The sequence below is a fragment of the Rhinichthys klamathensis genome, unplaced genomic scaffold, assembly GCF_029890125.1.
Source record: "Rhinichthys klamathensis goyatoka isolate OS25496 unplaced genomic scaffold, OSU_Roscu_1.1 h1tg000109l_1, whole genome shotgun sequence".
Taxonomy (NCBI): Eukaryota; Metazoa; Chordata; class Actinopteri; order Cypriniformes; family Leuciscidae; genus Rhinichthys; species Rhinichthys klamathensis.
The window spans coordinates 2,082,590-2,106,135 of record NW_026606647.1 but is presented as its reverse complement, the minus strand read 5'-3'; the positions used below and the strand labels follow the sequence as shown (position 1 = coordinate 2,106,135).

The 23,546-nt window shown below is 38.5% G+C and overlaps 1 protein-coding gene across 2 annotated transcripts; it reads left to right on the top strand.

Annotated features, from left to right (window-relative positions):
* The first annotated feature begins 971 nt into the window (after nt 1-971).
* Nucleotides 972-23,048, top strand: eif4enif1 (eukaryotic translation initiation factor 4E nuclear import factor 1). Of its 2 annotated transcripts, XM_056253803.1 has the most exons (20): nt 972-1,065; nt 1,577-1,661; nt 2,410-2,549; nt 3,252-3,325; nt 5,598-5,725; nt 5,825-6,099; nt 6,192-6,390; nt 6,486-6,646; nt 7,459-7,597; nt 14,311-14,487; nt 14,652-14,923; nt 15,420-15,494; nt 16,922-17,054; nt 17,191-17,261; nt 18,479-18,609; nt 18,917-18,992; nt 19,187-19,313; nt 20,319-20,657; nt 20,808-20,984; nt 21,965-23,048. In XM_056253803.1, exons 3-20 carry the CDS (start codon nt 2,466-2,468, stop codon nt 22,159-22,161), a joined length of 2,835 nt encoding a protein of 944 aa, XP_056109778.1. In that variant the 5' UTR covers nt 972-1,065; nt 1,577-1,661; nt 2,410-2,465; the 3' UTR covers nt 22,162-23,048. The 2 variants fall into 2 exon arrangements, with proteins under 2 accessions (XP_056109778.1, XP_056109779.1); XM_056253804.1 differs by lacking the exon at nt 972-1,065 and having other exon boundaries at nt 1,080-1,661; nt 15,423-15,494.
* The last annotated feature ends 498 nt before the right edge of the window (nt 23,049-23,546 follow it).

The window sequence follows — 23,546 nt, the reverse complement described above, 5'->3', positions numbered from 1 at the left end:
CAAATTAAATTTTTGTTTGAAGATGTTAACGCAGGGTTTACTTTTTGTGTATTTGCATTTATGGATATAAGACTTACCAATAAATAAAAGAAGATTTTATACAAAAACTTGCTTTGATTAGATTATTTTCTTTATAATAAAACCCCAAAAGAATGTGTCAATGCGTAAGTCGGAACTATGTATTTGGGTTATGTCCTGATAACATCACAGAACAGAAAAGTTTTCAGTCTAATACAGTGGCACTAATATGGGCTACAAGTAGATAACATAGGGCTTAACTATTTTACTTATGGAGGTTTCCATGTAACCTTGGAAATGTATTCAGTAACACACTTTTACATTGACAGTGTGAGCATGACCACTTTTACACTTTTCACTCAAATTTTTATGTTGGTAACATTTTGTATCTAAGGAAATGTTTCTATTTTGCACTTTTCTTATTTAATATTTTTTCTCATTGTATATATATCATTTTTTATTTTATTTATTTGTTCTGTTTTATTATATTACATTTTAATTTAATTGATTTTTGTTGAAATTTTTCTTTAATGTCATTTGTACTTTATTTAAATACTGTTAGTATGGGAAAACTTCACTACCTACGTATTACTTATGTGTGACAAACTTAACACAAATTGTTGGATAAATAGCAGAAAAACACGTTTAACTTTATTTTAACACTTTTAACATCAGTCAAATTCGTATGAAAAAAATCAAGCAACGCAACAGAACGTTTTAAATCCTGTCACGTGACTACAATTTATAATGGGTGGCCACGTTGATTGCCTGAAATGTATTCTTGCTCTAAAATTGTATAATGACTCTTGTTAACCCTGTTGTATAAAATACACACTTCTAACCATACCGTCTTCTGTTCTGTGTTTTTCAATTTGAAATTATAATCAAGTGTAAGTGTTGGTTACTGGAAACTTTAAAGAAGGCGTGATTAGACACTATATAATCCTTGATTGGGGCCTCTCTCAGAACCAGTCAGAGATCTGAAGAAATTCGCCGCTCTGCGACTGAACAGAGACGAAAGAGAGAGCTCAGAGAAAGTACCCCGAGGTACATTGTTTGTTGGAGTCGGACTACAAGCTTTAATGAAGTGGTAGAACCCTGTTATCTGTCGGAATTGGTCCTAATATATGTGAGCTTTAGTGTATTGACGCGCATTTTTATGTGCGTCGTGCAGCTTTATGATTGTTAATAAGTTTCCTAGCCTGCTAACCCGACTCACTAGCCTATAAATAAACAAACACGCATTTTTTCTTTAAAAAAATTGCTCGCACGAAGAAACACAAAGGAGAAATAAGCCACCGTTTAAATAAAAAAACGGTAAAGGTACAAATATAGCCGTTTGTCCGCAAGAACTGAAGTAAATCCTCTGCGTCGGCTTGTTGGGTTTAGCCAGTTTGCTAATGAAATGCTTCTATCTGTCAATTAGCTATTAAATCTGGGTTGACAAGCTATACCTGAACCTCCTGTCAAGATTGTCGACCGAGAAGCTTTATTTTTAAGCAGGAAACTTCATCTGCGTCCTGCCTGAAATCTGGACTGACTGCAGCATCTCTTGTAGTTTGGTATAGGATAGGTAGCCAGAAGCTAACTGAGGTCTCCAGGCGGGGAGAGAGGAGGTGTTTTGACACCGTTTCTAATATCAGGTGAGTTCATCAATATATTGAGAAAGCTGCTTGGGTTTTCACAACAGACTCGTTCTTCGTGTGAGAGATTGTAGCTTAATTTACCTGCGTTAGGCTGATTAGTATTCTGTAGTTCGTTTGCTGTATGCCTAGTCACTTGCTAATACAACAGCTACTCAGATTACAGAGGAGCCAGACATTTACCTGATCATTTTAATTCCAGACAACAATTCGCCTTAAAATAGATTCAATTTAAATTGAATCTGGTGTTTCCCTAGACTTTAAGAGATAGTCCTTTCTAAGATGCTTGCAGCCTGATTGTATAATTGCACTTAATTACTCCCTGATTTTGATCTGCATAGCTAGTTTTAATGTATGTTATAGTATTTTGAGGCTTAAGGAATCTTTAGCCAGCCAAGTTAAGGCTGCTCTGTGCCTGCTTAAAAATTCAGTGTAAAGACAGAGCCACATAAAAGCCACTAAATTGTCTGTTCTGACCCACTTCAGCCCCTAATTTTTAAGTATGTACTATACTTCAGCCCCTGATATTAAGGTGTGTGTACTATATAGTGTAATTCAAGTGTAAATGCTTTTGTCATCTCTCAGCAGCATCAGTCATCTCTCTGCAAACAGTCTATGTAACGACACCTATATGCCACTTCAGAGGCACTTCTGTGCCACCTTTTCAGTATAAATTTGGTATCATCCAAATAAAGGTGCACTACACTGACATGGCAGTTTAACTAATGCTAAAGATTCTCGTTCACAGGTGCCCAGAGTGTCTGATATTGGGGTTTCACTTCAGTTTGACCACCCACCTGAGTCATGGAGAAGGATGAAAATGGTGAAAACATGGTGGACACGGTGAAGAGTGACTCAGTAGTAACCTCTGCCTATAGATATACCAAGGTAAGAACGATCTTTTAAAGGAGACATTTAATGAGGAACAAATTTGACTATGTTTTGATATTATAGTGTGATATACTTTTGAACACATACTTTAAATTTTAGAGCTCTAAATGTTCTACCATATAATGAAACTAAGCTTTAAAGTCACAAAGAAACAGAAGTAGAGACCGACATTTACTTCCGTATTGTGACGTACAGTGAAACGGATTATCAGAAAAGAAAAAAATGTTGGTCGGGAACTTGCTTTTATGCGCTTGATGCTGATTGGATTTTGAGATGTGGGCGTTTCTCTCAAAAGTGGAGGCAGATGATTGTGAGCTAACTTGCAGGTGCTGGGTTTAAACAGACTAAATGATTGGAGAAGTCTGGCATGCATCATCCGAGAAAAACTGTCATTTTCCCTGGAAGGTCCAGTAATTACATTTTGATTAAACTCTACAAAGTCAAAAAATAAAAAGGAAATGCAATATTGGTTCACTACTGTGGTCTAGTACGATTGCATGCATATCAGCAGTGAGCCATACTGGAGTTCACATGAAGCGTACCAGAGTTTGAAAAACAGCTTTCATATCATGTAAATGAACCAGATTTCACAAATGAAATGATCATGTGCGATCCAGAATTGGTAGTGTCAAAGTACCCACATTTTCTTTTAGTTGGGAAATGTTTTTCATGCTGATAATCAACTGTTTGTTTTTGCAGGAAGAGCTTATGGAAATCAAAGAATTGCCGATTTCCAATGAGAGGCCAGAGTGTCTTTCAGAGAAATATGACAGGTGAACCTTTTATTTATTGTTAGTTTGCAACTTCAGTTTGAAGAATAATGAATGTGGAACCATATTATCTTGCAAAAGAAGATCATAGGAAAAGGACATCTGGGGGATTTTTGGCTCCTGCTGCATATCATTTTCTGCGCTCTGTCAGAGCTTTGAGAAGCTTTCAACTAGTGCTAGGACAATAAATCGATGCATCGCGATTCGTGGATCGATTGCGAGATTTTTCGAATGCATCGCGATTCTCTCTCGAATCAATTCTGAGCTTAGTTTTTAACAGCAGATGGTGCTCTAGGCTAGTTTTTAACCGCATGCTCAAATGCTCATGAAGATTGTTCGTGTGTGCACAGCCCACTGCAAACACCCTGGTAATTCGCTTCTACCTTTTTGAACTTTATGAATGGTTATTTTATAGAAGGTTCAAGTGGTGTATCAGGTTCAAGCAGAGTACAGCTGTTTCTAAAGCACTGAGTGCCATCTGTTTAAAACTATGCTCAGGATCAATTTGAGAGGGAATCGCGATGCATTCGGAAAATTTCAGAGTTGATCCAGAATCATTTCTCGATTCATCAATTTATTGTCCCAGCCATACTTTCAACGAATACTCAACTGTGGATGAAAGTTTGACACGTGCCGAGTTGTCGTTTATAGGACATTGACTGCATCCGAAATCACATACTGTCTTGAATAGGTACTTATTTTGAACCAGTAATTACTTCACGGCTGCTAAAAAAGTATGTTCAATATAGTATGAATGTGTGTAGTATGAATGTCATCTGGACGTACTACTTGCCATGTTGTCATTATCATGTGACCTACCAGCGTCAGTTACGTCGCTTCACTGTCATTCACAAATCCTCTCCCGTTGACTCATTGGATAGTAAAGTGTCCATTGTATGCACACTTCAAAATTTTGCAGGAAGTAGTAGGTCATCCGGGTACTTTGACTACTAAAGTACTGTAAATTCGGACATACTACTTTTGTCACATACTGTTTTTCGCCTACTGTATAGTAGGGAAGTATGCGATTTTTGGATGCAGCCATTTACTCGGAAGGTTAGAAAAGTAGTGGATCTGCCATAGCATGCAAAGTTTAGAACAAGAACCAAGACAAAGATGAAGGATAAGCAATGTATATTAAGCAATGTAATCAGTATAGACCTTTTTATTCAAATCAACTGAATCAATAGGCAACACGGGGCCAATAAGTTCCAACCTAATAGCCTATAAACAGATTTCCTCAAATAAGTTAGTCCACATAAGTTAGCATGTTAAGGTATGTTACCACGGCAACCACTTGCATGTCCAGGTTTGAACATGCTACTTGTGTATGTGTCTGTACACATGGTGGGTGATAATCACAAGGAAAGCTTGACCTGTACTGTCAACTATACATTACACGTATTCCCATTGTTAGGATGTTGATAAAGCAACTGTTCAAGTAAGTTTCATTCCATAATGTTTCTCCTTTAATCCGAAATAAAATTTCATCTGTAACATAAGCCTTAAGTGTAATTGTTATATACTAGTTTGACATGACATTGCTCATCTGAGTGGACATTTCTCTGAACCCGTGGGGAGTGTCACAGAGAAAACGAATGCATGCAAAATCAAAATCTTTTCAAAATAATGTATTTTAAAATGTAACATTAACATGATGTTTCTTTAAACGTAGCCTTTGTAAAAATATAGTGCAAAACAATTTAATGTGCAAAAAAATAACCGTATTATTTCCAAGTCTAATAGCAGCAGCAGTATCTTTAATCGATAAATCAAATAGTGTCGCACATCCCTATTGTCCGACTATACAAATATGATCCCCGCTGTAAGCCATGTCACACTGTGGCATCTCCGTTGTTAATGTCAAAAAACGAAGATGATGTGTTTGGTGCAAGTGGTGGTTTGTTGTCTCACTAGTTGCGTCATCCAGTTCTGTGCTTCTCTTACGACAACCATCAAATCAAAAAGCAAAAGAAGTCACACTGTAGGACTGTATGTCAAATCTTCTGACACTGATCAATTTTATCTCAGACGAAATACTGCCATTAACAGTCAGTAAATCAGCCATCGTAGCTGTCAGCGAAAATGGCAAACTAGCGATTGAAACTTCAGATCTGAGGATTCTTTTAGGATTCTCAACGTTTGTCTCAGACGGCCAAATCGTAGCCAAAATCGTACAGTGTGAACCTGGGTTTAGTATGACGTTACTGACTAATATTGTTTTAAATGAGCTTCTATTGAAAATCTAAGCCTAACTGTACTGTCTCCTTTCCAGTGATGGGGTCTGGGACCCTGAAAAATGGCATGCCTCGCTATATCCCTCTTCAGAAAACAGCTGTCCAGCAGAAGGATACAAGAAAGATTATGCAGAGGATAGAGTTCCGCTGAAACGCAGAATTGCAGGTAATTGGACAAGAACTTGGTCTTTTAAAAAAATTATTATTATATTTGACTATCTAAACCTGGTTTTTCCCACACCTAAATTAACTTTGCCTTCCCCAGATCCTCGGGAACGTGTAAAAGATGATGATCTGGAAGTGGTTCTTAGTCCTCAGCGTCGTAGTTTTGGCGGTGGTTGTCAAGTGGCACCCACTGCCCTCCCTCGCCGCCCCATCAGCCCTCTGGAGAACAAAGAGAATGAGTCACTCCGTTTGGGGGGAGCACGTCGCATAGGGAGTGGTCGCATCATGACCTCACGTGTATTTGAGAGGGACGCACGAGTTGACAAGGAGAGGGAGCGAGACAGAGAGCGTGACTATAAGGACAAGCGATTTAGGGTATTGTGCTATGGACTAGATGCAAAAGAAATGATTGCTGCTATTGCAAACTTCAAAGAATAAAGCAATTTTTTTCCTGTGTTCCATTACAGAGAGACTTTGGAGACAAAAGAGTGTTCAGTGAGAGAAGAAGAAATGACTCGTATGCAGAAGAAGAGCCAGAGTGGTTCTCTGGTGGACCCACTAGTCAGTCTGAGACCATTGAGCTCATTGGCTTTGATGACAAAATTTTGGAGGATGACAAACGGAGGTCCAAACGTTCCAGGAAAAAGCCAGAGTTTTTTAAAGGAGGCATGTACAGTAAAATGTTACGGCAAATGTTTAAGAAATGTGTCTATCAGCATGCTCATTTTTTTTTTTTTTTTTTAAATCTTCCACGCCTGCAGTTGAATGTAATGGTGGTCTCTCTGAGGACCCTGAAGTAGTCCAAGAGTCTGGAGCTGATCAAGAGGTTCCACATGCCGTGGTTCTTCCTGAGCAAACCCCTGGAGAATTTGACTTCAATGAGTTCTTCAATCTTGAAAAGACCATGCCTGGCCTGGCTTCGGTAAGATATGGGGAGCACTGCATGCTTCTAAGGGTGATGGACACAAAATAGCTGGCTTGCTTTAAAGGGTGAAGTAATAGACAACATATCACACAAGGTTTTTGGGGGGTTTGAGAAATGTGTGGTCCATCAGACGATGTGTTAGGTCTTTTCTGGGCACTTTTTATTAGTCTATATACTTAATCTAAGCTTTTTACTCTGCTCTTTACTGTATTCTTTTACATTTTATATCTCTTTAATAGTCATTTTCTGGCCAGATTTGTATTGCAGCACTTCTGATTTCTCCTAATGTGATTGTATGTAATGAATCGTTTGTAAATCTCTCCTCGCTTGTCAGTAACTTTGGGTAAAAGCACCTACTACATGAGTTAATGTAATATTTGGTGTTTTTTGGTGATTTGGAAAATGGTTCAGCAGGACCGTTTAAGGTTCATATGTTGCGGCTGACGACTTTGGTGTTAGAAATGTGAAATTGAAATTGTCTGCGGTTGTGTGGCGTCAAGCTATTTGTTGGTTATACAGAAAGCTCAATGAAATGCAAATTTATGCCCATCTGACTTGTAAGGATTATATTGATACTCTTGAGTGGGAGGTGGGGGATTGGCTGCACATCTTGGTTGTGCCAATTAATTTAGGAAATTTTGGGAGGGGGATCCTGTAAATGAAACGGTGCTCCACAATGCCCATTTTCCACCCCTTTGCGCTAAGCAGTCTACAGACACTCTTCACGTAAGTGTCATTTAGTCCCCATGGCTGTTTCTTGCTTCTGTTAGAATACAGTATAAACAAGTGCTCCTCTTTCTTTCCTACAGATGATTGAAGATGTTCTTGCTGAGGGTCCGGTCATGGCCAGTCGTTTCAGCCGCTGGTTCTCCAGTAACAGGAGTCCCTCTGGCAGCCGCTCCAGCAGTCTACGTTCCACACCGCACGAGGAGTTGGAGAGACTAGCAGGTAACTCTTTCCTAATCCGTTCTCGTCACCTGGTGTAAGGTTGCTTACCAATAAACAATAACCATTTTATTTATTTATTTTTGTGGTGGGGCCAGTGAAAATTGAATTGAACCGAATTGAGATCTTGTGACTAATATGCAGGGTTCCAGACTGCGACCATTTTTTGAGAATGTGCGAGTTAAAATGTTATGTGGTCGCATTTGTGCGAGTGGACGCTTGAGCAACAGAACGCCGTTGTATCAGCTGCTGCAGTCCGTAACTTATGTTCAAAATGAACGAGTAGGCTACATCATGAATCCATGAATCCATTTTCCAAACCGTGTTTTTGACTTATTCTGAATCACTACGGTACGCCTATAATAAGTGTTTATATTCGGGGTCGACTCAGCTGCGGAGTAGCCCAGTGCCTGCGTGACTCGCCATAGACATTAACGGAGAGAAGTTCCGTCTACAATGTTCTTCCGCAAGACACGTGCAGTTTATTTATTGACGAACGTAGACGTCACGCGCATTGCACACTGAAGGTGAAACGCGCCAATTACGAATTCACACATTAAGGCATATAAAAATGGTCTCACGAAACACAGAGCCCCTTCCTCCTAGTCCTACGTCTTTTCAGCGGTTATATTTTCCTCTGTCGAGCGATTACTCATGATCGCTCGACCGAGGAAAAGGAAATTATTATAAAATGCAGAAGGTAAGGAGTGTGAGATTTCTGCTTTTAGTTACAACTATAAACTTTGATAACGAAAATTCTGTATCAGTTTATTATAATACTCTAATCTTTTAAAATGTAATGCATACATTTGAATGTTTAATGATTTTTAAAAGATAGAAAGATGATAATAGACAGATAGAGATAGATAGATAGAATATGATTCAAATGTAAATAGATAGATTGTATATAATTCAAATGTAAAATGCTTAAAATTACAGATTAAAATTACTGTCCAAAATCCATGAAAATCCTGAAATTTGGCAATGATAATTAATATATTACAGGTATTTCTGCTGCAACCCAGAAAGCCTTTGCTAGCCTTGGTCCATTAAAACCACTATTCATCAGCATGCATTGATTAATCCCATGGCATGTAGCAAAAAAAAAAAGGTGCGACCAAATCAAATGCTGGTGCGACCAACTGAGAAAGTTGGTAGCACCAGTGCAACCAGTGGAAAAGTTAGTCTGGAGCCCTGCTAATATGAGACAGAACCATGGTTCTGAACCAAGTTTAGATTTTGCCCCACTTGTGAATGGTAGATGGATTTACCATAAATTTCTCTTTTCTGCTGTGAAACTGTATTTTGCATAAATATTAAGAGAGGGTCCCTATGACACCATTTGTGTCTTATGCTCACCAAGACTGCATTTATTTGATCAGGAAAAACTAATATTCTGAAATAAGATAATTCTGCCATGTATGCTCCTTCAGAAAACATGATTTGTTCAGGGTTCCTACACGTCCTGGAAAATTGACAATTTTTTCAGTCCTGAAAAACGTATGGAAAATGTCCTGAAAAATCTTGTGAATTGGTTGTCATGGAAAATGATTAAAATGTTTTTGTGTTTTTCCTTTAGCCGAGAATGAAAATCATAATCAAAGCAGCCTCAAACACTAACTTGAAAAAAATCCAACTTGTTTAACAAGAAAAATTAACTGGTTATAGATTCCTTCACCGACATAACTCTCGTGCAAAGTTTTCAACTTGCATGTGTGATATCTACTGGCTCACCTTTTGGGTGAAATTTCTATGCAACGTGACTTTTTTTTTTTTTTTTTTTTTTATCACCTCCATCTTTCCTCGCAAAATGATATAAAAAGATTCTAATTTTCCATGATAATAAAACAAAGGAAATGAATAAATTAACAAGTAAATTAATGATCAGACAAGTAAACGATTGCAACCTCCCCCTCCTGCTAGCGATAAAATCTTGTATTGGCAAACTCACAGGTTGACAATGACTATGGCCCATATTGCCCAACACTATTATCATAAGTACTTCGGTACCAAAGAAGTACAAAGTACCAGGTCGATCTGGTACCTGCTGATAGGTGACTGCTTTATGGGCGACTCCCATTCGTATTTGTGAGCATTTTGTGTAGAGCGTCAAATGTTAATGTTTTTGCTGTGTTAAAGGAGAACTCCGGCGCAAAATGAACCTTTGGTCTAATAAAACATTTGGTACCTAGTCAACCGTTCTGAGATTTTGTTTTCATGTTAATTGAATGTGAAAGCAGCTAGTATGCGGCAGTCACATGAGCTTTCAAATTAAACACTGAGACTGGAGCTCTAAATGTTGCTGCTATAGCTTCAGATAAAAAGACGAATGTGCAAATGATTTGGTGAAAAGCAGAGAACAACACCGCCAGTGTCCGTGTATGTGCACGGTGTAGGGTTGCAGCCACTGGGCTATAATAATACTCATATACTATACACTAAAAAATTTGGGGAGACTATCCAATTTTGACAACTCGTTTGAAATTGTCGGGAAGTGCTCGTAACGTACTCTGCTCATAATTCCTCTCACATTGCAAGTCACGGCCATACATGCATCAATGATTTCCACACGATTTCTCCTGAGAAAAGGTGTTCACTGTAAATTATATAGATCTTTATTAAAACGGTTTTGTTTGGTTAAAGGTGACACATTATGCCCCTTTTCACAAGATGTATTAAGTCTATGGTGTCCACAAAATGTGTCTGAAATTTCAGCTCAAAATACCCTCCAGATCATTTATTATAGCTTGTCAAAGTTGCCCTTTTTGTGTGTGACCAAAATCGTGCCGTTTTCGTGTGTGTCCCTTTAAATGCAAATGAGCTGCTGCTCCCCTCCTCCGTTCAGAAAAGGGCCGATCCTTTACAGCTTCGGACACTCCAGCGATAACAAACTTGAATTTCGGTCAAATCTCAAATAACCCGTAGCGGAGTGCAGCCTTACAGAGAGACTCAGGAAGAGGTTGCAGCTTTTAGACTGCACCTGGATGTTTCTGAATGGTTAGTTGATGCATGGATGTAGTTGTTGTGGAGTTACATTAATCTCATCGACTTGCATGTACTACCATGTTTAACTTTTACACAAGGTGACAGTTCCTTGAGGTCCTTTTTTTTTTTTTTTTTTTTTTCATAGTGTTCTGTGCAGCCAACAATAGAACAGTTTGCATGCTTTGCTCGAACTTTTGCCATTGCATTAGAACTGGTTACACAGTTGTCTTGCGTAAACCAAATGGCGGCGCCGTGGGTGGAAACGTGCCTAATAAATGGATCCAATACAATAACACATCCAATTTCTTTCTCGTTTATGTTCACTTAAGGGCCGTTACAGTCAACGCATCGGTACGCATACGCGTCCACAAGGCTACGCATCGCTACGCTTCGGCCGCCATTATGCGTTGCCAAATGTGTCGTCCTAGTTTTTGATACGCGATGCACGCAATACTATGCGTTGTCGGTGGGGGCAACAAGTATTGTACATTAATTCAAGTATATTATGTTTACAGAAGATGGTTTGAATACAATGGCGGGCGAAGAGGAAAAATTATGCGAGCTTATACGTATACATCCGCATTTATGACAGTTCATCGTAATTACACTCCAATAAAATGACGTTGGAAAATGCCTGGAGAGAGGTTGCAAACGCGATGGGAAAGACCGTAGATAAGGTGGTAACAGACTGGAAAAGTGCCCGTGACAAATTTACTCGGGCGAAAGGTGTGTAGGCTATCTAGAAGTCAATGCTGTGTGCCCTTCTCGAGAGGCTGGAATCGCCTACGGCAGGAGAGAGAGACGGAGACAGATAGAGAGAGATATGTAGTGTGTGAGTGTACGACTCTACTAATATCACCCGACTCTACTACCACCTGTTGCGTGAGCGGTGTATTGCATTTCACGCATCGCCCGTGACGCTTGCGTCCACTTGCGTCCACCGTTTAGACTATGAAAGGGAGCGCGTCGCTCGTGTTGCTTGCTCGCGTTGACTGTAACGGCCTTATGACATAATCGACTGCGTTTATGAGAATACTTGCTGAAACAGGCATTTTAACAATGTGTGTACTATGAGTCCGTTCAAGCGCAAGGAGACGCTCAAACATCAAATTGATTCCTCTATTTGAAACACGCCTCTGTGCGCGGGCTTCGGGTGTGTGCAGCTGTACGCTCAGAATCAGATAACGATGCGTGATCGAGTTCTCTTTTGCCTCTTGCACTTGAATGTGTAAAACATGTGCAAATGATAAACTTTCACTTAGGGCTGGGCGATAAATCGATTTTATCGATTAACTCGAATGTGTAGTTTACGCCGATTTTTTTTGAATGAAAATCGGTTTTCTCTTTAACAACCGCCGACGCGCCAATCTGGGCTCCCGTAGTTCCGACCGGGCTCAGCGCTTGCCATGATAGAGATACACAAACAACATGGCAAATGAACAAGACCGCGGCAGCATAAGCACACCCGCCGAAAACATTTACAAACTGAATCTGCAGGGCAGCCAACTCTCACGAGTTCACTGTGAGAGACGCAATTGTCACTTTTTACACGCTCTCACGCACACATCCATTTTCTAACGCAGAGAAACATCGCGCAGAAAAGATCAAGAGAACACTGACACCGACAGACTAGACAGAGCAGGTTCCTATTGATATGAAACAGATTCTCAGCTCTCAGATTCGGTCAATTTTAATACGAAATTCAAACAATAAACACAGACAGTTTTGGCGCTTGTAAATGTGACGTGAAAGATCGCTGACAGATCTCAGTTCAAGCGGCACATGAACCGATCATCTGTTACTCTTTACTAAGTACTAACTAACTTACCCAAATGTAGCTAATAAAATCGATCGATCAGTGTTTTTCAACCGCGGAAAGATGTCCATAAAACAGCTGGAGAACAACATATGTCACGTAACGTTACAATTTACCTCAGGATGCCTTTTAATGACCCATAGCACGCATGTTAGTTGGACCTAAAATAATTGCTATAGAGAGGAGTATTTTGCTAAATATGATAACTATATTACACATTTATTATATTTTACCTATGTCATTAAAATATTATAACGTTTTTTTTTATTATAAAAAACGCATTGTTTAATTTGAGTTAGTTTTAACCTTTAATAATAATAGCTGACAGGGCTCTCTCTGTATGTTTACAGCATTAGGTGATTTATTTTTGGAGAACAATTAACATAACACATTAACGTATCTACTGTACCTAATATTTATCCAAAGGAATTGATATTGAATCAATATCAGAATTAAAATCACAAGAATTGAAATTTGTGTTAAGCAATAATAAAAACAGTAGCATACCATTCTTTTTGTACCATGTAAACATTGTGTTTATAGTTAATAAACTTGATACAATTATGTTTAGTTACCAAATAATTTGACAATCACAATAAACTTATTGTGATGCAAGTTTTTTTTTTTTTACACATCCCCCAATCCACCCATTTTATGTTATGTTACATTTACACTATTTACAAAGACTGGGCCTGCCCTCTTGTCTTTTTGGCTTGTTGTTTCTGATTACACTTTAATCCAGATAATATCACAGAAGGGAATATCAAAACAAAATAAAGTTAAAACTTGTTTTGAACAATTTCTTTGTCATCTACAGATTGATTTTAAGTAGGGAGAGAAAAAAAATCGATTTAAATCGTAAATCGGATTTTTTTTTAAAAAATCGGGGATTTTTTTTTAGGCCATATCGCCCAGCCCTACTTTCACTCTATGATGGTTAAACTAAGCAATTAAACCACGAATTACATGCGTGGCAAACCGTGGGACCTGGTCCGTAAGCGATCCGTCACACCCCTTCTAAATGCACACTGCAAAGCTGTATTTAAATGCGAGATTGAATCCAAAATTGTGTTGATTGACAGTGATAACCATAGCAACAGATGGGACTAAGTCTGTCAAAATAGATCTGTGCATTGTCTGAATGCAGACTAATTGACCTGCCACTTGTTTTATGTGTAATGTTTCTGTTAATTTTATTACTAACATTTCACTTGTTTACAGTTAACTGTTTGAAGCAATTATAAAAGTTTACTTGTATTTGAAGGCTACATGTATAAAATATCTGCAGGTTGCCTTCAAATATTTAAACGCATTTACTTGTAATTATTAGCATTAATAATTAATTGACTTTTTTTTCTTCTTTTTTTTAGTTAAACAAAACATTGAAAATGTTTACAATAATTTTTGCTATGGTATTGAAATTGGTACAGAGAACCAGTTGACAAATGTATAATAAAGGTCTTGTATTAAACTAATTTTATAGTTGTGTCATGGCCATAAACTTTATGCACTTTAAAGACTTGTGGAGAGAGGAATATTACTTGAAGGTGTGATCCTTGTCTTTCATTCCTGCTGTAATGAAATTGAAAAATTCCTGAAATTATCGCTGAAAAAGAGTGGGAACCCAAAAGATTATTTATATATTTAATCAGTTTAAAACCGTTGTACTGCTTAATATTTAATATTAATTTTTTTTTTTTTTTGTGGAAGTGATGCATTTTGTTCAGGATTTTTTTTTATTTAAAGTGCAAAAGTTTTGATCCATGTAATGCATCCTTGTTGAAATCTATTAAATCATTAAAAAAAGTTTGAACGGTAGTGTAAATGCTAAATCTAATGAATATATGTAATGTAAAATGTTAAACATTGGTGTTGTCTACTGGGATATTTTCTTATAACAATTGTTGTGTGTCAGGTCTCGATCCTCATGCTGGATCTCTGAATCAGGGTACGTCTTTGTACTTCACCCCCATTTCTTCAGTGGAACGCAAGGAGAAGGTGGACATACTGGAACTGCTGCATAAAGCCAATGTTGACCTGAAACCTTTACTGTCCAGCCTGAATGTCAACAAGGCTCACCTAAAGGAGAGCAGTGAGTAGCATCCTGTCTAATTTACTATTTTTGCTAGAATATTGCATACGGTGTTTAACACGGTGGTTTAATACACAGTGTCTGTGGCTTGCTGCCCATTAACGCAGAATATAATTTCCCCTCATAATAAACGATTCTTAATACAGCTGTCTGCCCTCTTGTAGCAAACTCAGGGGTGGTGTTGTCTCTTGAGGAGGTGGAGGTGGGTCTAAAGTGTCTGAAGGTGCAGACTGAACCGGCTTCATTACCTCAAAGGCAGTCCAACAGAGGTGGGGGTACTCCCTTCATGGCGGAGCACCTGGAAGAGGCTTTCACGGGAGGGACCGGGGCTGCGTCACGACCGCGAGACCCTGACATGTCTGCATTTAATAAGTTAGTGAGCACCATGAAGGCAAGTGGAACCCTGCCCACTCACCCCAAAGCCAGCGGGAGCTATGTAAGTATGCAGCCGTTGGTTATGTTTGCATGGTTTTGTAAGTGCTTGCTGCATGCGAGACTGAAATGCATGCATTGGTCGCACAGCTTGTTACATAAGTATTATCCGCCTTTAATGGGCTTTTTAATGCAACTCATGCCAGTGCTTTTTACTTGCTAGTTGGTCTGGGGTTGTACATTTAAGTCTGTTTATTCTGACTAGTGATGGGCATAAATTTGTGTTTGGCAGTTGTGGCTGACTAGTCAGTGAACTTTTACATGCATGACTTGGCGTATCCCTCTCTGACCGTGACTCTTTTTTGGGAGTTGTTACATGCTGTTTTTAACACTTTGTGCTCAAGCCGTCCCTGGTATGATGTAGACGACATCAGTTTGTGTGACGCTAGCTAACAAAACATGTACTAAAATGGTATGCATGCTATCTGATCCGTTTTTGTCTGGTTCAGACTGCAACTGTTAACTTTCTGTTACCACTTGTTCCCTGCTTTTGTTTTCAGCAGTCAGTGGATCCTGCTCTTGTGTCCTTATCAGAGGCACAGGTACCGGCCTCTCAGCAGAAAAACATCTTTCAGGTGATCAAAGCTTTACTCTTGATAAGTATAAATTATTTGTATTAAACAATGTCTTCAACAATGAAAAGTCACTGGGCTTACTGATGTCATGACATGACTATCTGTAAACTACTGTAACAAACGAAGTAAACTATTGTCAGTAGGGCTGGGTAAAAAATATCGATTTTGATTTTAATCGATTCTCATTTTTACAAACTGATATAGATTCTTAAATCCCAAGAATCGATTAGGCTTTTCACTTGACGAATGAATGGAACATTGTAGCGCTCATCCCATCCAATAAATCGCAATCATCTTTATGCTTTGTTACTATTGATATGAAACAAAGTCTCAGATTCCTAAGTACGTCCATTTTCTTACAAAATTCAAAAACATACCGGTTTGGCGCTGTGGTGTGAGATCGCTCAGCTCAAGAGAAGCAGCAGCGCGGAGCACACATGATCTTCTCTTCCGCCTTAATAATACCAGTTACAGCGCAAAATAAACATGAATGAGCATCTGAAAGTGTGTTAAAAGAGTACAACTCATCGAAATCCGTATCATGTCACATGGAATCGCTCAATCAGTGTTTCAACTGTGGAAAGATGTCAGTAAAACAACTTGTAAACAATGTCATGTAACATTACATTTACCTCAAAAAAAAAAACATATCCAGTGACCGTAAACTCGTTAGTCAGCTAGAAAAATTAACTCTAGAGAGAGGCATTTTGCTAAATATATGCACCATATTACATATTCATTATAATTTAATGTTCTTCAATATTTAATGCATGTTTGAATAAATCTGGCATGTTTTTGACAGCCACCAAAATTAACTCTAGAGAGGAGCATTTTGCTAAATATATGCACCATATTACATATTCATTATAATTTTTAATGTTCTTCAATATTTAATGCACGTTTGAATAAATCTGGCATGTTTTTGACAGCCACCATTTAAATGTTTATGTTTCATATAACTTTATTATTATAAAAATATATGTGTAATTTAAGTGTTTGTATACAAATCAGTATATAATTACCAATATTATAGTAGGCGAATGAAGCCTAGTAGGCTACAACTGACTCCCATAGTTTACAGCATTAGTTAAGAGATTTATTTTCCTTGAGAAAACTTGCCATGTATTGTACCTGATATCCAACATAATCAATATTGCATCGAATCGGAATCGAATTGTGAAATTTGTGTCAATACCCAGCCCTAATTGTCAGTAATGCATAACCAGAACTTCATGCCCAGAAAGGGGCCAGTCAATTTGATTGACAATTTTGCCTCACTGCAGGATTAAAGCAATGTCAGCTTTCACTAACAGTGGAGCTGAAGCAGGTTACTTTGCTTATACAATAAGAGCAATACATAAATTATTAAAACACTGTCCTAGTAAAGTTATGAGTGTTGACAAATAATGCAAGATATTGTGCTTTAGGAATTGTTGGTTGCTCCTCATGGGCCTGTTCCCGCCTCTGTGTCTGGCCTCATACACCATCGCACTTCTCCCCCACTCTTCCCACAGAGAGCCCCTATGCAGGACTTTTTCCCAGGCGTGCCACCAGCGACAGGTGAGATGAGTTAAATGTTATTGAATTTAATCCAACAAAGGGATGTTAAATGTGAAACATGGATTAACATTTAAACAATAAATGACATGCATGCCCCTCACCTATTTTTATTTTATTTTTTGTTGTTGAATCTTAGGATTTTCTGCTGGTCCACAAACTATGTTAGATCAAATTCCAGACTTGCATCGGGCCAGGAATACACCACAGGTAAAATTAAAATGCTATGTGGATGAATTTTAACATACATTCTTTAATTATTAAAAGCAAACAAACATTTTAAATATAAGAAGTCTTAAGTATGTTTTTTTTTTTTTTTTTAAATAAATCTAGTCGTTCATATTCATTACATGGACATTCATATCTGAATATTAAAATTAGGGGTGTAAATATTAATCGATTCGTATCGATCCATCGATTATACAGCCGACGATTCGATGCGTCCGCAAGAGTATCGATTAATGTGTTTATTTTGCCGCCTGTCTGTTCGCCTGTCTATTTTCAGCATCAGTTCCGACATATGCGTACAACCTATTCCTAAGCTGCGGGTGGCGCTAACCTCATTGTCTTCTACTTCACACCGCTTCACACGAGTTACTTACGTTTCACAGTCTATCTATGTTCACACACATTGTTGAGTCTGACTTTCAAGAGCGATGGAACCGTCAGAGCGAGCTGGCAAAAGTGAAATGTTACACACTCCAGTCGGCGTCAAGTCATGGGTGTGGAAGTATTTTGGCTTCAGGAAAACCGATGGAGCAGTGGTAAGAGATGTTGCCGTTTGCAAAGACTGCTATAGTGTAACATACACATTATGTGAATAGAATACTGTGGCGAGCAGGACGCGGCCGACGTGAGCGGTGCGAGGCCGGTGGTGTGAGTGTTAATGAACGTCACTTGTGAGACGCACCGGTCTCGCATCTCTCACGCAGGAGCGGAAGCATAAAAAGGAGTGACGACGCTGCGTCTCACAGGTGACGTTCATAAGCACTAACGCCACCGGCCTCGCGCCATTCTCACACGTCGGCCGCGTCCTGCTCGCCACAAATGCTGTTTCTGTATTCTCAATAAAGGGCTAATTATTGGTTGTTTTGTTGATTTATTTGAAACTTAATAGATATCATGTAAAAATATCTAGAATCGTATCACGAGAAATTCTGAAGTATCGAAAATAATCGAATCGTTGGCTTAAGAAATCGGTATTGAATCGTCAAGGCTCCGATTTACACCCCTAATTAAAATGCATTAATTACACTTGATGACATTGATAAATGTATATTTATTGATTTTCTGAAACTACATTTTTGGGTTTCCTGGAATGATCACTCTGAGAATAAAGGCTGTTAACATGGGATGACCATTACATGTCATATAGTATGCCCTTGGTTTTGCATGATTTGTTAATCAGATGAATTCCTTATTTTTAGATGAGAGGTTTGCCAATGGGAGTGGACCAGGCCAATCTGGAAGCTTTGTTTCAGCAGGATCTGGCAATTCTTAATCGCTCTCAGTACCAACAAGCCTACAACAAACAGGCTCAAGATAAGTTTCGTAACAGGTAATTTCGATTATCCGAGACCATAGCAGGTCACAGGGTGGTTGCGCCAAAGCAAGCCCTTCTAATGCTTTCAAACTCTTGAATTACTGATGTCTTTTAGTAATTTGTGTTTATCTTGTATCAGACGGTCCTGATTTTGTAGTTCAAAAAAAGATTACGTACCCAGATATGAATCCTGCTTTTATGCATTTATTACCATAAATGACTGTGTAACTACTCCAATCAAATGAATAGCATAATGAAAGGAAGGGGCTGATAATGGTGTGTACAGTTCGTTTTATCTGCATCTGTATCTCCTGTTTTGTAGACAAACCAGGATGAACCGTTCACCTGGGCCTCACCTTCCTGGCCGGACCTCACCTGGCAATACAGTTACTAGCGTGGTCAGTCAAATCAATGGCATTTAATTTAACTGTCATGGAGGCATTTGATCATACATCTGATGCATTTATATCAACTTATGGCTTTATAGAGCCACTTAATGTCATGAAGTACTTTAAATTTCCCTCTTTTGACCAAATGACCAATGAGAAAACTAAACCGAAAGTCATTTGAATTTTTTCCCCCTCTGCTGCAGTTGTCTCCATCCTTCACTCCCACGTCCGTGATCAAAAAAATGTATGAGTCAAAAGAGAAAAGTCGAGATGATCCTGGGAGTAGACCAGGAAGCAAGGAGGCCGTGAACTCTCATAACTCACAGGAGGGTATGAAATGATGTACATACACCAAGAGACCAGAGCAGGGTGGGGGAAAAAAAATAGGGCTACATGGTATTGGGGAAAAACCAGACTTTGCAATATTTTGTTTTTCTCTGATTATATAGATTGTGATATGAAAACTGTTTCACCAGATGAATGTCTCTAATTGGAAAGTAGTAATTCTCGAATGATTGTGGTGATTTCGTAGGGGAGTGCATCGAAAATAAACAAATTACGAGCATAGATAAACACACTAGGTCAAAGATGCAAATTAAATTATGCTTTAGCCCATGTTTTTCAGGTAAGTCTAACAGTATTCAGGGACAGAAATTGAATCAGATGTAAAATAACACTGCATAGTCTTTGTATAAATTATAATTAGTCTTTGTTAAAGCTACAAAAGTGATTTTTCTCTTTGTATATTGTTGTTTGATTAACATTTAATGACTCAGACAGCCGTGGGTATATAGGCTGCTATCACTTTAAGACCGGGTGCATGGATCCAATATAACAATACACATCCGTATTTTTTTTGTCAATTGTTTGCATTCACGTAAGCCCATAAGCAACTGTTTACGAGGATACTCACCAAGGTGGGCATCTTGACAATTTTGCATGCATGTTTCCGTTCAAGCACAAATACACAAGAAAGAGAACGGAATTTGGTGTTCGCGGCTCACAAACTGCGTGAGTTCCGAATTGAGTTCCTTTGTGTCTTTGTGGGCTCAAATGGTTTAAAATTTGTTTTAACTGACAGGACCTAAAACATGTGCAAATGATAAACTTTCACTCTATGATGGTTAATCTTTGCAATTAATCTGAGAATTTAGAACTGTGGTGCGGATCAACTACGATCCCTATACTTGACATTGCGCCTGCTGCGAAGTGATTATTGCAGATGCGCACGTTGCCACATCAATGCTAAAATGATATAAAAGAATGAGACGGCTTCCTTTTTTTTAGGGCTACATATCTTTTTAATTTCCCAAAACCATCTCCTTTCATTTATAGATGGGCCTCCATCCCCCAGTTCCTTTCTGGAAGATGTGGACACCAGTGGTCCTCAGACCGGTGGGGTAAAGGCATGCTCCACACCCAATCCTGCTCAGAATCGTCACAGTAAAGACCCAGACCGACCCAGGCCTCCTTCAACAACTGGCCGCCACACTCCTCCTATGTTATCCCCAGGCCCCTCCTCTCCCTTCTCCAGACCCCAGATGTATCCAGTCCCTCTGCTTCCCCACGTCCCGTTGGTCAGACCTCCACCCCAGCTTCATCCTGGTGTGATGCAGAGGATGCTGGCTCAGGGTATCCAGCCTCAACAGCTCGGACCCACATTATTACAAGCAGGTTGGTTTGTGTGACTTCAGTAGATCTCTAAAAGGCCTAGAAAATCAATTATCTTTGCTGGACATGAGGAATTACACTTGTTCTTTGTTCATACCTTTCTTTGTTGAAAACGGTAGTTAGTTAGCTTTTGTTCTTTCTCTGCATGAACAGGCATGTTCCCTCAGGCTGTAGACCTGTCTCAGCTTCAGGGTCTGCCCCCAGCCCTCTTAGGGCAGCCTCTGTATCCCCTTGGTCCTGCAGGACATCCGCTTATGGCCCCTAGAGCCGCAGGAACACACGTGCAGTTAGCAGTCATGCAGCAACAGCTTCAACAACAGCAGAGACCCAGTAAGTACAGCACCAGTGTTTTAGAATGATAAACACTACTGTTCAAATGTTGAAGATTTGTTTTTTATTTTTAAATGTCTCTTTTTAATGCTCACCAAGGCTGCATTTAATTGATCAAAATACACTAAAAAGTTTTAACTTTTTTGAAATATTACTAGATTTTAAAATTTTCAATGGGATATTAAAATGTAATTTATTCCTGTGATTGCAAAGCTGAATTTTCAGCAGCCATTACTCCAGCCTTCAGTGTCACATGGTCGAACATTTACTATTAATATTAACAGGTGCCGCTTAATATCTTTGTGAAAACAGTAATTGGTAACTCTTTATTTTGATAGTCCACTTTAGACATTCTACTATAAGTAACTTTGCAACTAACTGTCATTAGAGTATTAGTAGACTTTCTGCTTAATATCTGCTAGCACTTTATTTTGATGGCCCTCCAACAGATATTCTACTAACTATAAGTAACTTGGCAACTAGAAGTCAACTTATTCTACGATCCCTAACACCTAAACATAACCTGACAGTCTACTAACTCTTTAATGAGAGTTAGTTGACATGTAGTTACAAAGTTACTTCTAGTTAGTAGAATGTATAAAGTGGAGGTTAGATGGCTAATGTTTAATTGAAATCGAAATCTTTTGTAGCATTTAAAAGTATCTTTACAGTCGCCTTTGATCAATTTAATTTGTTCTAACCACCAATATATATATATATATATATATATATATATATATATATATATATATATATATATATATATATATATATATATAACTTTTTTTTTTTAAGGGAACAATACGTCAATCTAGAGAAGGTTGGCCAGTGGCTGATAATGTGACTTAATGCAATCTAATTGTAACAAAATGAGATGTACACAATTGCTGAAACGATTTTTTGGGGGGTAATAGGCCAGTTCAGATCATCTCAATATTTTAAATATCAGCCAGAAGCAAATTGTTTTATTTTCTTCACAGATCTCCATGTGGCTCCATCAGGAGGCTTCCAGTCACAGAGCCACGGTCCCCATCGGACAAACCATTCCCAGCGAAGAGGTGGTAGCCCTCCTCTGGGCCTGGCCAAGTGGTTTGGGTCTGATGTACTCCAACAGCCCCTCCCTTCCATGCCTTCTACTAAAGTAATTAGTGTTGATGAGCTTGAGTTTCGCCAGTGATGACATCCTGTGACCAGTCAGCAAGAGCGAAGCAAGACATCCCTTCCCCACTACCTTCTAGATGGAGAGATATAAACTTTGATTTCTACCAGTATGTACATATGTCAGAGCCCTGTCTATTTTTCTGTGCTCTGTCTGAAACCCTTGCAGGTGCTGAATTGTTTTTTTTTTTTTTTGAAAAGGCCTAAAGTTGAGAGCAAAAAAGGGAAAAGACATGATTTTGGTTTCCTGCCGCTTTTGTCAAAGTAATGTAGTTTCTCATAGTTTGTTTTGAATTCAGTTTTTGCAGTTAAGTAAATAATGTATAGGCCTGGATTGTACAGATTATGGGAATTGATTTATCTTTTTCCACCTTGTACATAGATTTTTTTTTTTCTTTCTGTTTCTGACTTTGTGGGGATGGTTGTCCTGCTGTTGAGGAACCAAAAAGTTGCTTTTTCTTTGTCCAGTCACAATGTCTGCACAATGTTTCCCCTCGAAGGTTGATTGGGTGGGAAATGGTGGCACTGATGATGGCTGCTTTATTGGAAAGAGGTCCACGTCTGTAGCGATTTAATGCATCCCTGATTCAGAGAGGCATGCCCTTAACTTTTGCTGGAATATTTAAGCCAGAATGTTCTGCAAGTGGGGACTCTCTTCCACCCCAAGAAGTGAATGCTAGTTGTGCCTTTGTTTCCTTTTTTCTTTTTATTTTAAAGAAAAAACCCTCCCATCCTTCCTCTAGCCGGTCTTCTTAGTCAATGTATGAGAAGCACTGCTCTGAATCGCATTTGTTTTAGGGTGGCAGGGGTTGGCAATTAAGTAATGTGCTATTAATTTAAGAAGCACAAATAGTTAATAAATATAAAAAAAAATTAAATAAAAAAAATCATTCACATAAAAATGCATTTCTGACTCATTGATTTCAAGGTATAAATTGTCTGCTTGGGCAAAAGTATACTTTTCATATGGTTGAGTAGGGGGAAAAAATCCTCTGCATTTAATTGATCTGTCTATTGCAGTGTTCTTTGCTGTTATGCCCCAGGTCATTTATATTTCTGTCACTGGACAGTCATGTTTGTCTAATCTTGCTAAGTATATTTTCTAAATTCCAAATGTTACGGTGAACATTGTAAAATTGAATATTTGCTCATTTGGTTCAAGCCACACTTCCCTTGCCATACTTCAGTGGTGTATCGCATGGACGCTTGGCCAGGTGTTTTTCTTTCCTGCACAATATTGTTTTATTGTCCTGTATGGTGCTTTTCAGTTGGGTGATGCATTAACTGAAACTAAAAGAAAGACAACCAAAAATAGACAATTATATAGATACAATAGCATGAGAATAAATTCAAAAATTATTGCAAGTGAGTTGAAAAAAAAAAATCAGTATAACTGAGTAAACA

Bases quoted from the DNA above. Each gene is read 5' to 3' on its own strand.
- eif4enif1 (XM_056253803.1), top strand. From the start codon at position 2,466: ATGGAGAAGGATGAAAATGGTGAAAACATGGTGGACACGGTGAAGAGT. The intron at 2,550-3,251 runs GTAAGAACGATC...TTGTTTTTGCAG, and splicing joins CTGCCTATAGATATACCAAG to GAAGAGCTTATGGAAATCAA. The intron at 19,314-20,318 runs GTATGAAATGAT...TTTCATTTATAG, and splicing joins CTCTCATAACTCACAGGAGG to ATGGGCCTCCATCCCCCAGT.